The 15,694-nt window shown below is 34.3% G+C and overlaps 1 protein-coding gene across 1 annotated transcript in view; it reads left to right on the top strand.

Annotated features, from left to right (window-relative positions):
• The window catches only part of RAD23B (RAD23 homolog B, nucleotide excision repair protein), a 44,109-nt gene that overhangs the window by 17,089 nt on the left and 11,326 nt on the right, over window positions 1-15,694 (top strand). The window contains exons 2-6 of the mRNA XM_016130023.2: window positions 23-104; window positions 2,212-2,291; window positions 4,786-5,054; window positions 9,524-9,579; window positions 14,239-14,366. Coding sequence (XP_015985509.1) covers window positions 23-104; window positions 2,212-2,291; window positions 4,786-5,054; window positions 9,524-9,579; window positions 14,239-14,366 — 615 coding nt within the window. The remainder of the gene's footprint in view (window positions 1-22; window positions 105-2,211; window positions 2,292-4,785; window positions 5,055-9,523; window positions 9,580-14,238; window positions 14,367-15,694) is intronic.

The raw sequence follows: 15,694 nt of genomic DNA, 5'->3' as shown, positions 1-15,694 counted from the left end.
AAAATTTTTATTTTTCCTGTAGGTAAAAGCACTGAAAGAGAAGATTGAATCTGAAAAGGGGAAAGATGCCTTTCCTGTAGCAGGTCAAAAATTAATTTATGCAGGTACGGATTAAATACTGACATGAATATGCCATTTTCTTCTTACAGTGACATTCTTTTAGATATCATCATCTTACACATTATAGTGCATACAAATTGATTCTGTCAGGAGCATGATTATACAGATGGGAACAGTGAACGAGCAGTCATTTGAATATATTAATATTCATTCCTCTTTATTCGCATTTGCTTTGTATATTTCTCCACTAATGATGTTAAATAGTTTTGTTCATTTTCATCTTTTCTAAGTTTTTGTATTTTTTAATTCATTTTTATTGAATAAATTTGATGTGTAACAATGTGTAAGTTTAAGGTGTACAGCATGTTTTGATACATTTACATATTGTAATATGATTGTTGTAAACACATTTATCTTACGACAATTATAGTACAGTATTTTCTATATTTATTATACTGTGCATTAGATCTTTCTGGCTTATTTACTAGTTACAAGTTTGTGTCCTTAAACACCATCACTCTTAGCCCCTCTTTACCTACCAATCCCCTAGTAACCACCATTTTACTCCTTTTTTTTTTTTACAAGTTTAAACTCTTAGATTTCACAGATAAGTGATACCATATAGTACTTATCTTTGACCTATCTCACTTACCTTAATCTTCTCAAGCTCCATCCATGCTGTCAGAAATGGGAGGATATCTTCCTTTCTCATGACCAAATAGTCCATTGTGTACATGTACATCTTTTTTTAATTCATTCATCTTTGATGGGCATTTGGGTTGTTTCCATATCTTGGCTATTGTGAATAATACAGTAAACATGGGAGTGTTTGTATCTTGTTGAAATCCTGTTTTCATTGGGTATATACCCAGAAGTGAAATTGAAACCATTTATACTGATTGTTTTTTGATGTACTTGAAATCATTCCTGTGAAATTAAATTTCAGCTTAACTCTTGTATAAAATAAAATGCAAAAATTGGCTGAAGAACAGAAAACCTTATTTATCAATGAACACTATAAATAAGTGGTAGGAAAAGAAAAGATTAATATTCAGATTATATAAAGAGCTCTTAGAAGTGAATAAGGAAAGGATGACCCAGTAAAAAGAGCAACAAAGGATATGAATAGGAAATTATATTACTAGCCTCACTAGTAACCAGGAAAATTTATTTTAAGAATAGACTTGATATGCGACTTTCGTGAAGAAAGTATTTTTCTTTGTTCTTCAAAATGAACTTCGTCATAATAGATGTCAGTTAGATGGGTGTTGGATTACTCATAGGTTCTTGTCTCTTCCTAGATAACAATTTTGTAGTATTTTTTTTTTTTTTTAAACTGAGATGGCTTAAAGGAAACACTAACCTCAAAATCAGGAATCAGAATCCCAAAAAGGCAGAGCTGGTAGCAGACATAAAACAAGAATTTCTAGTTCCTCGTCTTGGTCTGCTTTCCTCCTGTTAGGTAGAGACACTATTCTTTTCTGTCTTAATGCTTACAATTTTTGATTTATTATCTGTTTTTAAATGGAAAACTAAAAAGGAAAAGGAATCCTGACCTACCATTTGACCTTCAGCATGGTCAAAATCTTGTGTACATCTTTGTGCCTTACTCAGTTCCATACCATCTTGTCATTTCTGTATACCAGGTCATTTTCTAAAGTACTTTTTATTATCCATATCTCACTTTTACAGCATTGGGGCATTTCTGTTTTACCAGGTATCTAATATTTGTGGGAACAAGAAGTTTGTTCTTTTTCCCTTCCTCCCATGAAGAAGGATTACAGGTTATTCCCTAGAGGAAATCCTTGGGCAGTCTCAGTATTGAATTTTATTTGTTTTTATGATCTTTTTTCTCAGGACTTAGTTAATATTTCCTTACCCAGCAGGTCTTTTTATTATAAGAAATAATCTTTAAGAATTGCTTGGGATATTTATATACTATACTTGTGTTTTATATCTCTTAGTCATATGCTTATACCTTTTGCTTATATACTGTTTTTCAATTTATATTTATCTTGTTTGGTTAATGTTTTTCTTTTGGAAAAGTATTGATAGAATTGATGCTGGTGATTGTTTTAACTTCAGTTGTGTATAAGACAAAAGTTACTGTGCCTTAAATGACATGGTTTTTCTTTTTTATTAATGTACTAGGCAAAATCCTCAATGATGATACTGCTCTAAAAGAATATAAAATTGATGAGAAAAACTTTGTGGTGGTTATGGTGACAAAAGTAAGTTTCAGCTGTATTCTGTATGTTTTCATGCATGTCATTTTTTTAAATAATAATGATCCCAAGTCCAGTCTTTATACTTTTAATGAATATAATTTATGCACATCCATCGTGGTGTGTGCTTAGCTCTTTTTTAAAGGTTTTAACAATTTACCTTGGGTCAGCCATAAATAAATAATTTTATACATTTGCAGTTTGAATATAATTTTAAATAAAACAATTGCTATGTAAAATGTCATGTGAAAATTTGTTAGGTTTTGCAGGATTATAAAATTACTAATTATGTATTAGAAAATGCAATTGAACTAATGTTTCTTATTTTGTACTTTTTAATAAGGGCGCCTTAAGGAGACTTGTTAAATTAATGTACTAGACCTCACACACTCCTCAAGGTTTTGTAGCAGAGGGATGTAGACTTATAATTCATTGTTATTTCTTAGTTGATGGGATAGCTTTTTAGAAACTAAAGAAAGGAAAAGGGAGCTAAAAAATGATGGAGTGATTATTGTGAGGAAATTTTTAACAGGATTCTTTGCGATTTATTGGACCGAAGTATGATTGGGACAGTTTATAAAAGCCAAAGTTTTTCTCTAAAGCAAGAAAATGAATATGAGTTCTTTCAGAGGATTTGTTTTATTTTTATCCTTGTTTAAAGATACATAAGCATGCAGTGAAGAGTTTAGACAAATAGAATGTGGTAGTACTCATGATACTAATTTTCAAGATTGAATTGTCATCTGGGAAGAACAGTGTTACTTGCGTAGCACTGAAAATTGATTTAAATAGGTAATTAGAAACCACTTACCAAACACTGAAAATAGAATAAATGCAGAGATTTTTTTAATCACAGAAAATATTGATATATACAGGAGAAAATAGAGTTGAACAAATAAATTTTAACTACACATTGTTGTTCTGAGGAACAAAAGCAACCGATAGTATCAAATTCGCAATGTTCAGGCGTTTACTCATTAAATATTAAACTTTAAATACAGAGGAACAGAATCATATGAGGAAACTTTGTCTTACTAATTTTTTTTTTAATTATGATAAACTATACATAACAATTTATCAATTTAACCATTTTTAAGTGTACTGTTCAGTGGTATTAAGTACATTCACATTGTTAGGCAAGCATCACCACCATATAAGTGGAATCATACAGTATTTGTCCTTTTGTGACTGACTTATTTTTCTTAGCATAATGTCTTCAAGGTTTATTGATGTAGCATGTGCCAGAATGTCCATCCTTTTTAGGGCAGAATAATAATCCATTGTCTCTTCTAATTTTATCATACATGGTACATAATGGAAAATGTGGTAGCTGCATTTGGATATGTATTGTTATTGGTCTTATTTCCTTTAGTATTATAGTACCTTTGACTATTAAAACATAACTAAGGATAAGTCTCAGAATTTGTGCATGCACTGAAGAATTATACACAGTTGGAGTCAAGTTTGAACCAAGCTTATTCTTATTTTATATAGGATTCTAACGATATTAGTGGTAGTTTTACTTTCAAATTAATAGTAAAGGCTAGCCATTAGAACAGAAAGAAGACTGCTATAGTTAGGCATTATGGAAGCAATGAGAAATGACCTTATTACAAAGAAGATAGGAAAAAGCTATTAGGATCAAAAATGAGCAGAAAACTCGAGAAGTGGATATGTTCGGTACTTTTTAGAATGAGGCTTAGTTTTTTGTGGCAACAGAGGCCTTGAGGACATAGTATGTTACAGTATTATATTGATTACAAATAATCTTAAGAAAAATATTAAATGGGCACAATACATTTAAAAATTACTTTTTATCTAAAGTTCCCGCCCCCTACCTTGCACTAGCCCCTTTCTTCCCAGTGCACTCTGTACTAGCTCAAATCAAATAAGATCGGTCAGCTCATTGCTTTTACAATGATTTATACTGGGAGCAAATTTTGTTGAACTTTAATCCCATCTCCCATCGAAACAGCTGTGTTTTGTTTTAAGGAAAGTTATGAGTTAAACAGGTAGTGAGAACAATAAAACTCATATAGTATGATTCTTTTACCTTTATATAATTACTTTGCTCTATGGGAACTTCTGTGGCTCTACTTCTGATTCAGAGAGTGTGGAGCATGTGATTATAACTTAATTTGGCCTTTATTTTTCTGTTTAACTACACACATCACAAAAGTCAGTTGACCTCTTTGTATGTATACCTGTCGGTTTTAACACTGACTTTTTTGGTTTTTTCATATTAACTTGATATGAAAGCCAAAACTGTTGGCTGAAGTTAGTTGAGGTCGATAGTTAATATATCAGCTTTGGAAGAGTAACATAAGTAGTGATTCACAGTGCTAATATTGACTATTATGTCACTTTACAAACTTATTTTCAAGTTACAAGTTTGTATTATTACGTTAGTAGCATCCTGTAACAGTATAGTCTAATTAGAGATCAAATAATAAAGTAGTATTTCATCATAATCCATTGTTTTGTTTTTTAATGTGTTTAGCCCAAAGCAGTGACAACACCAGCACCAACAACAACTCAGCAATCAAATCCTGCCACTACCACCACAGTTAGTTCCTCCACAGCACCAGCTGTGGCTCAGACCCCAACCCCCACCCCTGCTTTGGCTCCCACTCCCACACCTGCATCTGTCACTCCAGCATCAACCACAGCATCTTCTGAACCTGCACCTGCTAGTGCAACAAAACAAGAGAACCCTGCAGAAAAGCCGGCAGAAACACCAGTGGCTACTAGCCCAACATCAACTGACAGGTAAAAACTGGATTCTCGGAAATTAGCTCTCAAAATATGTTCTTAACAAGAATTCCATGCACGTATTTTGATTATTGTTTCGATCAAACTAATATGTTAAACTTTTTTTAAACTTTGAGCTCCAGTGAAAACAGTATACTGGTGACTAATTAAATTTCCATAGTTCAGATATTTATGCTCTGTTTTTTTCCCCAAAGAGAAGGGAAAAGGAGGTCAGAGTCATTTTGTGTGTGTGTGTGTGTGTGTGTGTGTGTGTGTGTGTGTGTAAAAGTTAGGAAATACAAAAGACCAAAAAGAATTATAAAATGATATTATAGTTGACATATTATAAATAACTTGACGTTGCCCCCCAATTATTATTTATATTTGAGCTGTATTCTTTCTGATTGTCATATGTAAGCTTCCTTCTATGTCAGTAAATATTTCCAGTTGCTACATAGCATTGTGTTTGGGTCTAACATTTGTTAGTCTTAATCTTAAAAAAGTAATTAACATCTTTGGGATTTTTCCTCATCTGTAAAATGTAAGTGATGACAGGATGTATCTCATAGAGTTGTTATAACGATTAAATGAAATAATGAGTGTAACAGATATGAAATAGCATGTAGCACATAGTAAGTGCTGAGTAAATATCAGCTGTTGTGATTATTTCACCTACCACCTTTTTTTGAGCATAGGGATTGTTTCAGTTTTCCGGTATCTTTACAAACTTATGTAGAAATTTAAGCTTTTGCCTGTGTAGATCTTTAGAACAAAGGAAAAAGTGCTGGGATATTTTGGGAGCAAGAAATAATTTGTGGGAAGTTAGCAATTAGGATATTGAGTAGTTTGTGACAAAGATTTTTTTTTCTCTAATGGTAAATAAAATAACCAAAGCAAGTGCTTCAGTTCTCTTGGCTGGAAATCATACAGAGGAATCCTTACTTTATCTGAGAGCATGAGTTGTATCATGTCCAGTGTGCACTAGCTTTGGAGATGTTTGTATTTTGATACTTCGGGGCAGCTCAGGACCTCAGTGACAATAGCTGGAGGCCTTGAAATCAGAACCAGACGCAATGGAAAACTGCAGCAATTGGAAACGATTACTGACATGAAAGGATGTTTGTGATAAATACAACAGTGATTAGAAGGAATTTAGTCATGAGTCTTCATTGTAGTGTTCTGCCTTTACGTGCAGTTTCTGTGTCTGACCCAATCAATCATGTTTGAAGGGCTTTGAGTCACCTGGTTCATTACTCCCTTGAGGCCTCTTTTTAAGGAATTAATTCCCTGAAAGAAAAGCACTGGCTCAGATAATAGAATATTTTTCCCTATGCTTGTCTGCTGCACTTCACTTTAGACATTCAGAGACACCATTTCTAACTTCATACTTGTCCCATGAACTGCTAGAAATGTATTCAATACTCTTTCTTGGTGAGGGACAACCCAGAGTCAGGTTAAGCTCTTTCATCAAATGGCTGTTGGTCAGTTTTGTATATGGGAGGCAACTTAAAAATATAAGATTGATTTCTCAAACTTTAAATGTTACAAACTTAATTAAATATGTCTTGAGTCAGTACACTATATATTCTCTTACATGCTTTAACATCCTAGTGTAATCATTTCTGAATCGATCAACACACATTAATGTGCTAATATTAATACCATCAATTCAGATTTGTTTATATTGCTATTCTTTTTATTTCTTCTCGGGAGTATAATTTTATCTACCTCTTCTTAAGAGTCAGGATATAATCTTTTCAGACCTGCAAAGAGCGCGTAAATGAGTTGATGGTCAGTGATCTGGAAGAGCAGATGGATGCTAGAGTCGCTTACTTGGCTGGGCTTTGTACACCGATTATTTACTCTTATTTCCCAGAATTATACACCTCAGAGAAGGATAAGACAGGAAAGGAAAGATGAGAGAAACTCAGAAAACAAGTGACTTATCTGTACCTTAATCCCCTCATCTGTGCTATAAAACATTTAGTATCCTGCAAAGCATAAAACTTAGATAGTTATCAAGAAATCTTCTGATGTGAATTTGAGGGGTGTCAGAAAGTTTGTCCATCACCACTGGCCTGACATTTTTATCATTCGGAGTTTGTTTGTTTAGGTAGTTTTGTTCTTTAAAAACCGCCTATTAACATTGCAAATGCCACTCTAATTCCTTTTCTAAGGTTGATATCTGACCTAGAAAAACTGCACTTTTGCACAAGGATGTATCATTTGTAATTAAGGACAAATTGGAGCCAATCTTAAATATTCATTAGTAAGGAAATGACTTGACCTGTGACTTATTGGAGAACAATACTACTCAAAGTGCAGTCAGCATCACTGGGAATTTGTTTGAAATTACTTCTTCGGCTCCACCCCAGACCTCTAAATCAGAGTTATGTGAAGATGGGTTCCAGAAATCTGTATTTTAACAAGCTCTCTTGGTGAATTCTTAGGCTTCCTAAAATTTGGGAAACCCTGATACCCAGTACCACAGACCAATTAAAGTATGCAGTATATATGCATATTAAGTGAATATGGTTTCAGGGCTTTGTTATCAAGTGAAAAAAGCAGATTGCAATACAATATAGGTAATAACCATAAGCCAAAAGCCACAAAACATTTTATTTATATGTATGTAAATATGTATATTAATAAGTAGAAAAACAGTGGCAAAGGGGCAACACACAACTGATAAGTGGAGAAGTGGTGAGGCAAAATCAGGAATAAAGAATGGTGGTTAAATGAGGCATTCTTACCTATAATGTTTAAAAAGAAATTTTAAAATAGTGTACCAAAAAAATTGTACAAATCGTTCTGTAAAAGAACAGTAATAAAGGGGACTAATCATACCAGGTAGTAACATGTATTATTCATGGTAACGATTACAATTTAGAATGACTCTTTCTTGAAAGACAGTGAAATAGACAATAGTCTAGAAACAGACCAGAATAATATCAGATACAGATGTAATTTCAGACCACTGTGGGAAAAATGCTATTGGGATAAATGCCTAGCTATCTGGAGAGAAGAAAGATTAATCCTTGCTCTCGTAAAAATAAATTCTAGATGCATAAAGATGTAATATAAAAATGAAACCATAAATTACAGGAGACCATGGGGAAAATAAAAATAATTTTTTTTTGATCACAAAAGGAAAAATAGATAAATATGACTACAGAAAGAATTTAAAAAGTGGCAGCCAAACTAAAAATTTCTTAATAAAAGCTTAATTTGATTAATTAAGTGGAATACTGTGCATCTGTTGGGAAAACTTGAGACAGTTGTGGTTGTGCCGATTAAATGAAACACAAAAGCAAGACACAAGTGGTTGTTACATAGAAAATGGTAGGTAGTATAGTGTCTCTGAGCAGGGATCTTGGGCAGGAGAATTAGTTTCTCCATAGTTCTTTTTGAAGTTTTGCCTTCTACACATGTTAGTTTTACTATCTAATGAAGATAGTTTAAAAATTATTCCAAAGGATTATAATGATCATATTGGATATTAGGGTACCAGGCACTTTGCTAAGCACTTTACCAGCAGTTAACCTTACCCACATTTTGGGATACATGGATGCTGTTGTTGACCTCATTGTATTGATGAAGAAACTGAAGCTTAGAAACTAATTTATGAATTTAGGCTTAGGAATTTCCCTTGATGTTGCTGTGCTTCAGGGTTTTCTCAGAACTGATCTACTGTGTTTTGTTTTTTAAATTGGGACAAAGGTATAATTGTGTGTCATGTGTGTTTTAACCTAGACTGCTAACTACTACCTGTTCCATTTTTGTAAACTTCAATTATTTTTCTTTGGCCCACTCTTCTTGGTCTTTCATAATCTCGTTTTTGTATACTTTGTTTTCCAGACTCATCTTCTGCAGTTGCCCAACAGAAACGTAGTCCTTTTAAACTGATTTACTTTTGGTTACAACTTGGATTTATCCCACCTCTGCATTTTTTGCTTATGCTGTGTTCTTTGATTTGAATGCCTTCTTTCAGTTTTTGTATTCAAAACTTAACCTATAAGATCTAACTGAAATTCCACTATGTAAAGACTTCCCAGGCCTTTCTAGCCTAATGAAGTTTCTACATGTGTTATTTATCATGTACTGCTTTTGATATTTCTTCTACTGCGATGTGACTTCCAGATTATTTAACTTCATGTAAATTCTTTCAGGGAAATAGTTGTGCTTTTTTTTTTTTTTTTTTTTTTTGTATTCCTTAAATAGTAAGATATCTGTGAGACTGTTATATCTTTGGGCATTTAAAATGATAAATTTGTAGAGTAGAATGAGTATTAAGATTGAAAGGTCTTCCTAAGCCTTAAAAGTCATGGCTAAAGCTTTGGAGGTTAATCTGGAAAACTGTTTTAATGCTGTACCCAGACTTTTACATTCACTTAAAATGCAAGAATCTCTTTAAAAATGAGAGTTACTAAACTTTAATGTAAATTTTACATACTTATGGTATATGATTCTCAAAAAACCTTTTACAGTACATCGGGAGATTCTTCTCGGTCAAACCTTTTTGAAGATGCAACAAGTGCACTTGGTAAGTATCTGTATTGTAATTAACATTATAAAGATAGGGCAGAGGTTTAAGTTTCGTTTTTCTAGATCGTGATAATGTGTTCATTTTCATTGTTGCCTATAATCAAGCTCCTAAATGATTGATTTTAGATAGTTATTCAATTAATAATGTTACTAAAGACTATAAATATTAATGTTTTACACATTGAGGTTTTTAAATTATACTATTAGAGCGAAGCATGCTCTTTTCTTAAAGCAAATAATTTTTTTTTTCCAAGTGTGAATTTTGAATGAGATCTTAATGTTTGATCTATGAACAGTCTTATTACAAAATGTCTTTGGAATGAGTTTAAATGTTATTAAATCTGTCTCATATCTATATTCACCTCCAGCCTATTTCAGCATATAGCTATAAGTTCCCATCTACATCTTATTGTTTCTATTGCACTTGCAACAAAAATGCCTTTTTATCCTGACTTTTAATTTTACCCGTTGAACATCTGTCTTTCCTTCACAGCTAATCTGTCGAAATCGGGTTTTCGTTTTTTCCCTTCTAGTTTCTTTGGTACAGTTTCTGCTGTGCCTGTAGTTAGTTATTGATTTATTGCCTGGCAATCACCTTCCTGCCATTTGGTACTCTGCATATTACTAAAAATGGTAGAGAGGTAGAAGACTAGGAATAGTTGGGAACAGTAGCTTCAGTGGAGTATGAGTTTCTGGATTCCTTGCTTAGCTGCCGCAAGGGTTTCAACAGCAGTAGCACCTCGTAAGATCTGAAGTTCTCTGACCTAATTGGACTTGAACTTCACAATGCCCTTATTGCCAACAAAAATTGCATACTCCTTGCCCATAGTATATAGGAGCAAAGTAGTTGTTTAAGAAATCAACCTAAAATCACTCGGATGTACCAAACCTACATTCACACAGACTGTTTTCTAGGATTATCCTGTTACCAAATGAGCACGGGTTAGTATCCAATCAGGAAAAACAGAAATCACTCTTGTTTCAAACAGAGAAAGATGTAATCTTAGGAGGTTGTTGCAGAGATACTGGAAGGGCCCAAGGAGACTACCGGAGGTATCAGTAAAGTGCTCTGTAGTCTTAGAGCTGGAACCAACTGGCACTTGCCCCTGATGCTGCTGAGCCCAGGAGTCCACAGCTCTAGCTGCTGATGGTGATGTCTTGCCTTTTCATCTTACTTATATCTCCAAGGAGAGCTACACTCAACTTTATGGTCTTGGGATCCCTTTACTCTTTAATCTTTCACTTGCCCAGTCTTTATGTTGATACCTGCTTCTTTAAACTTTCCTTCTTTGGCTTCTGTAACCCTACTCCTCTTGATCCATACTTTTGTACCTTCTCAGGCTTCCTAGTTAGTTCTCTTTATTTTATCTGGCCCCTAAATATATGTGTTTTCTATGGTTCTGATCAAGGCCATACTTCGAACTATGGGAACGACATACCATCCATACACTATAAGGGTTCCCAAAATTATAAAACCAGTACACATCTCTCTTTGAGCTCCCAGACTCAATCTTTAAACTGCCAACTGGGAAACCGGCAACCTCCACAAACTCCTTAGGTTCCAGATTGACTCATCATTTATTCCCCCATCTGATTCTCCTCCTCTGTTCCCTTCCTTCCTTGCCTGCATCATCAGCCACCCATACAAAATATTAGCATCATCCTTGACCCTCTGCCTCTCGGCCCATTGAGCCCAGGAATTCTGTTGCTCCTCATTCCTAAAGTTTCTGGAGTATTTGTTTCCACTGCCATTTAATGTCTTCCTTCATGTCCTTACCTCACTGATACTCTTGCATTGTCCTCTCCTCTCTGCTCTATTCCCTACCATAGTGGACTTTCCAAAAGGTAAATCTAATAAGTTGTTTTAGTTAATTTTATAGCCTCTTGGTGACCTAGTAAATAAGTCCAAAATTCACTCTTATGACATATATAAGGTTCTTCATCACTACTTTTTTAGCCTCTTATCTGTCTTGTGTTGTCCATTATCCCTAATTTTACTACAACTTATTTGCCCTTGCTTTTTTAAGATCTGAAAAGTATCAAGCTGCTATGGGTGTTTCTTATGATTTTTTATAACTTGATTAATTAGGAAGCATAATTTTAGAAGACATAATATAATGATTAGTGTTGAGGGCTCTGGAGTCTGGCAGCCTGTGTTTGTGTCTCTGTACTCAGCCATTGAAACCATGATCAAAATATTAATCTTGCTAAGCCATCATTTTAAAAGGAGAGGAAAATAAACCTTCCCATAGAATTATTTTAATAATTAAATGAGAAACACCAGATTAAAATAGTGTAGTTCTGATGCTTCACAGCTCTCAATTTTATTTATATTGATGCTAATTTCTATATCTGAGAACTAGGTTACTGAAAGTGTATTGGCACTTGAATGGCTTTGTGCTAGCATTATATCAATGGGTAGTTAATAAAGTTATATTAACAAGTCCTTTACGGAATGGGAAAGGAAAAGTCATTACTCTAAACAAGATAGCAAGTGCTGAATTTCCTCAGTGATATTTAGTTTTTTACAATATACTTTTGTAATTGTTAAATACCTTTATTTAAAATTCTGCAGAAGAAAATCATTCAACTGATGATGTCACCTATGTGTCACAGAAATAGTTATATAGTATAACGGTTTCTTGTGCAGTTAAACCTACATTCAGATGGGGGAAAGAAAAAGGAGGGAAATGTAACAATATTGCAAATCATGATAAATGATATTTTAAAAACTAATGGTTTTCATAAGGAAAAACAGAAGGCACTTATACTTTAGGATTGTTAGGCAGTACCTCATTGAGACCGTAATATTTTAATTGAGAACTGGAGTATTTAAAGAAGCTGACCATTAGAGAAGCCTGGTGTATGTAAAGGTTCCGGGGCCGTGGAATGTGTGACTTGAGTAGTAAACTGGAGATCCGGGTGGTTGGCGTGTGGTGTGTGGAGGATTGTTGAGGTTTGAAACCCAAAATGAGATGAGATATTCTTTTCTAAAAGCTTACTTTTGCAACTGGCTGAAGAATGAGTTGTAGGCTTGGGGACAGGAGAGGAAGAAGCAGGGTATCATCCAGACCAGAGATTGTTCTGGACTGGTCTTGAGTGAAGGCAATGGAAAAAGAAGAAAGAAACTAGATAGATTTGGGATACATTTAGAAATAGGACCTACCAGATAATCTACTAGATTATCTGGTAGGCTTTTGATTCAAGCGCTTGGATGGATAGAGGTTTATTTATTGAAATGAAGATGGCAGGTATTAGTGGAAGACATTTGAGGAGAAAATCTTTAGAGATCCAAAGACACGTACCAGTTGAGGAGTGAGAGGAATATGAGGAAGTAGACACAGCATGTGCAGACAGCTGTGGCTCTGAAGGGAAGAGAGCATACATATGGACCAGTTTCTGAAAGAGGAATTGGGATGTCATCAAGGGAGGCATGTTTTTGTTTTTAGGATGACATTCGAGGACCTAGTTACCTGATGATCAGGGTAATGAAGTGGAGAGGAAAGGGTGGGGGGATGGGCAAGAGAGAGGATAACCAAAAGGTCTAGTTCTTTGTGGAAACAAGAAAGAGAATAGTACCCAGAACACAAGTGAAAGAAAAGATGGCTTAAGTGAGGTGGGTTTAGTGGGAGAGAGTCAGCTTTCTTTCTATCAGTGTTGTCCGTTGCCTGCCATTTCCATGAAGAGTGAGTTACAGTTGGAGAAAGCCTATGGGAAGTGATTTACTGGGATGATAGTACTTGGGAGCATAGTACCAGCTTTGTAGATGGTGTGTGAAATTCTAACTTTATAGCCTCTAACCTCCTTTTCCCCTCTGCTTCGATAATAAAAGGTGTCGAAGACAGCTTGTTACAGCAGAGTTGATTGCTTGAAATGTTCCTCTTGTTTTCAAAAATTATTTCATCTTTCTCTTCGTGGTTGCAGTTCCTGACCTGCTATAATTCTGCCCTATATTTGTGCTACATTTGTACCCAGTATTTTATTGTAGTTATTAAACATACTATATTAGTTTTCTGTTGCTACTGTAGTTTCTACCAACACAAACTTAGTGATATAAAATAGCACAGAGTTGTTATCTTATAGTACTGTAAGTTAGAAATCTGACACAGGTCTTACTGTACAGAAATCAAAGGACTAAATCACTTGGCTAAAATCAGAGCTGCATTCCTTCCTTGAGACTCTAGGGGAGGATTTGTTTCATGTCCTTTCTGGCTTCTAGAGGTTGCCCGCATTCCTTGGCTCATAGCCCTTTCCTCCATCATCAAAGCAGCATAGCCTCCCTAACTCTGCTTTTGTCCTCTCTTCCTTAACACTGTTTCTTTAACCCTCTTATCTGCACCCTTCCTTTTAAAAACCCTTTGATTACATTGAGCCCACTCATAATCCAATATAATTTCCCTATTTTAGCTGATTAGCAATCTTAATTCTCTTTTGCCAGGTACCCTAACCTATTTATCAGTTCCAAGGATTGGCAGGGATAGGGTTTGGGGGAACATTATTCTACTTGGCACACGTATGTTGTCATTTATACTGTTATCTGTCTATAGTGCCTGAAACATTGTATACATGTATACACTCAAGAAATATGTGAAGATTGTTTAATTATTAAATGTTCCCTTTCTTTCCCCCTCTCCCATGCCCACACACCTTTTTGTAGTGACAGGTCAGTCTTATGAGAATATGGTAACTGAGATCATGTCAATGGGCTATGAACGAGAGCAAGTAATTGCAGCCCTGAGAGCCAGTTTCAACAACCCTGACAGAGCAGTGGAGTATCTTTTAATGGTGAGAAACATTTTATTCTCTTCATGCTAGTTGTTTAAGACCAAAATCTCAAATAAATATATTTTAAAGGAACATTATTCATAGGAATATAATAATATATGCTAATTTACATAATGCTTTTTATTTTTATTAGTATGTTAACATTTTGTGATGATAAAAGGACTTTTTAGGTACAAAACAACATGGTTAAATGAGTTATAAAATTAGCTATCCATTTGAAATACTACCTTCCACCCCAATTATGTCATCCTCAAAGGATATGTGTTGAGGTAGATTTCTTTCATCTAATCTGTCATTTTAGTAGCTTATGTGACTGCTAGCAAAATCCTGGATGTACTATTTAGAGCAGAAATTTCAAGTTAAATGCCCAAGCTTTGTACTCTGTAATTTTTGTAATTAGTTGCTTACTTTTAAAAATTGGGAGATTTACTTAAAAATTCCAATAATCTGGTTTTTCTGGACAACTTGGATCCCATATTTTCTCAAGGGTTTAGGAAAAGTTTTAGAGCGTAGACTCTTTAATTTGCTTATTTCCCATCCATTCACTATTACCTGACAGAGCATTATGCATTTTAATTTAACATGAAGTTACTTGCCTGGTTCCATTGGCATTTGAATCGTTAGCTTGTTTATAGTTGGTAATGGTCAAGGGGATTTTGAATAAGTTATTGTTTTTTACTAGTATAAAGGTTTTTGAGAAATAGGTTATTGTGGGTGTGGACTGAAACCCTTGATATTTTATGATAATATCTGTTAGTTTCACAGATGTGGCACATGCTAGAGTAATAGCATAGATTTCAGAATAACAGTAGATTAACTTTTCTTCATTCTTAAATTTTATCCTATCATTATCTGGTGTTTTGAAGTATTATCAAAGTCTAAATTGCCCTAAATAGCATCTTAGAAATCCACAATCCTAAGTCTTTGGGAAATATAGCCCACAGTTTAACCCATTCCTTTGTTTCCAGGTTGTACTTCTGTTAGAAACTCCTTTTAAGATAGTTTGAGGAGAATCACAGTCATGAGTAAATAACTGCTCTGCCTCCTCCAGTTATTTGCCATTAATTTATATCTGGTTTGTAATTCTGCATCACTTAAATTCTGCATCAGATAGTTTGATGTAATAGATTGAAATTTTGAGACATAAAAAAACGAATCACTATTTTCAAAGTTGGTTGCTCCTTTTTAGTATCAAATACATATAGATGAGAGAGGAGTTCATGAAACATGTTTTTGATATATTTACCATTTGTTTCATAGATTGAAAAAAAGGGGGGCTGCTTTAACTCATACTTGCTTTTGAGACCTCTTTAAATTAGGATGAATGG

This window comes from Rousettus aegyptiacus, unplaced genomic scaffold (genome assembly GCF_014176215.1).
Source record: "Rousettus aegyptiacus isolate mRouAeg1 unplaced genomic scaffold, mRouAeg1.p scaffold_m13_p_3, whole genome shotgun sequence".
NCBI classification, from domain to species: Eukaryota; Metazoa; Chordata; class Mammalia; order Chiroptera; family Pteropodidae; genus Rousettus; species Rousettus aegyptiacus.
The sequence above is the reverse complement of the archived record's forward strand: the minus strand, read 5'-3'. Positions and strand labels throughout refer to the sequence as shown.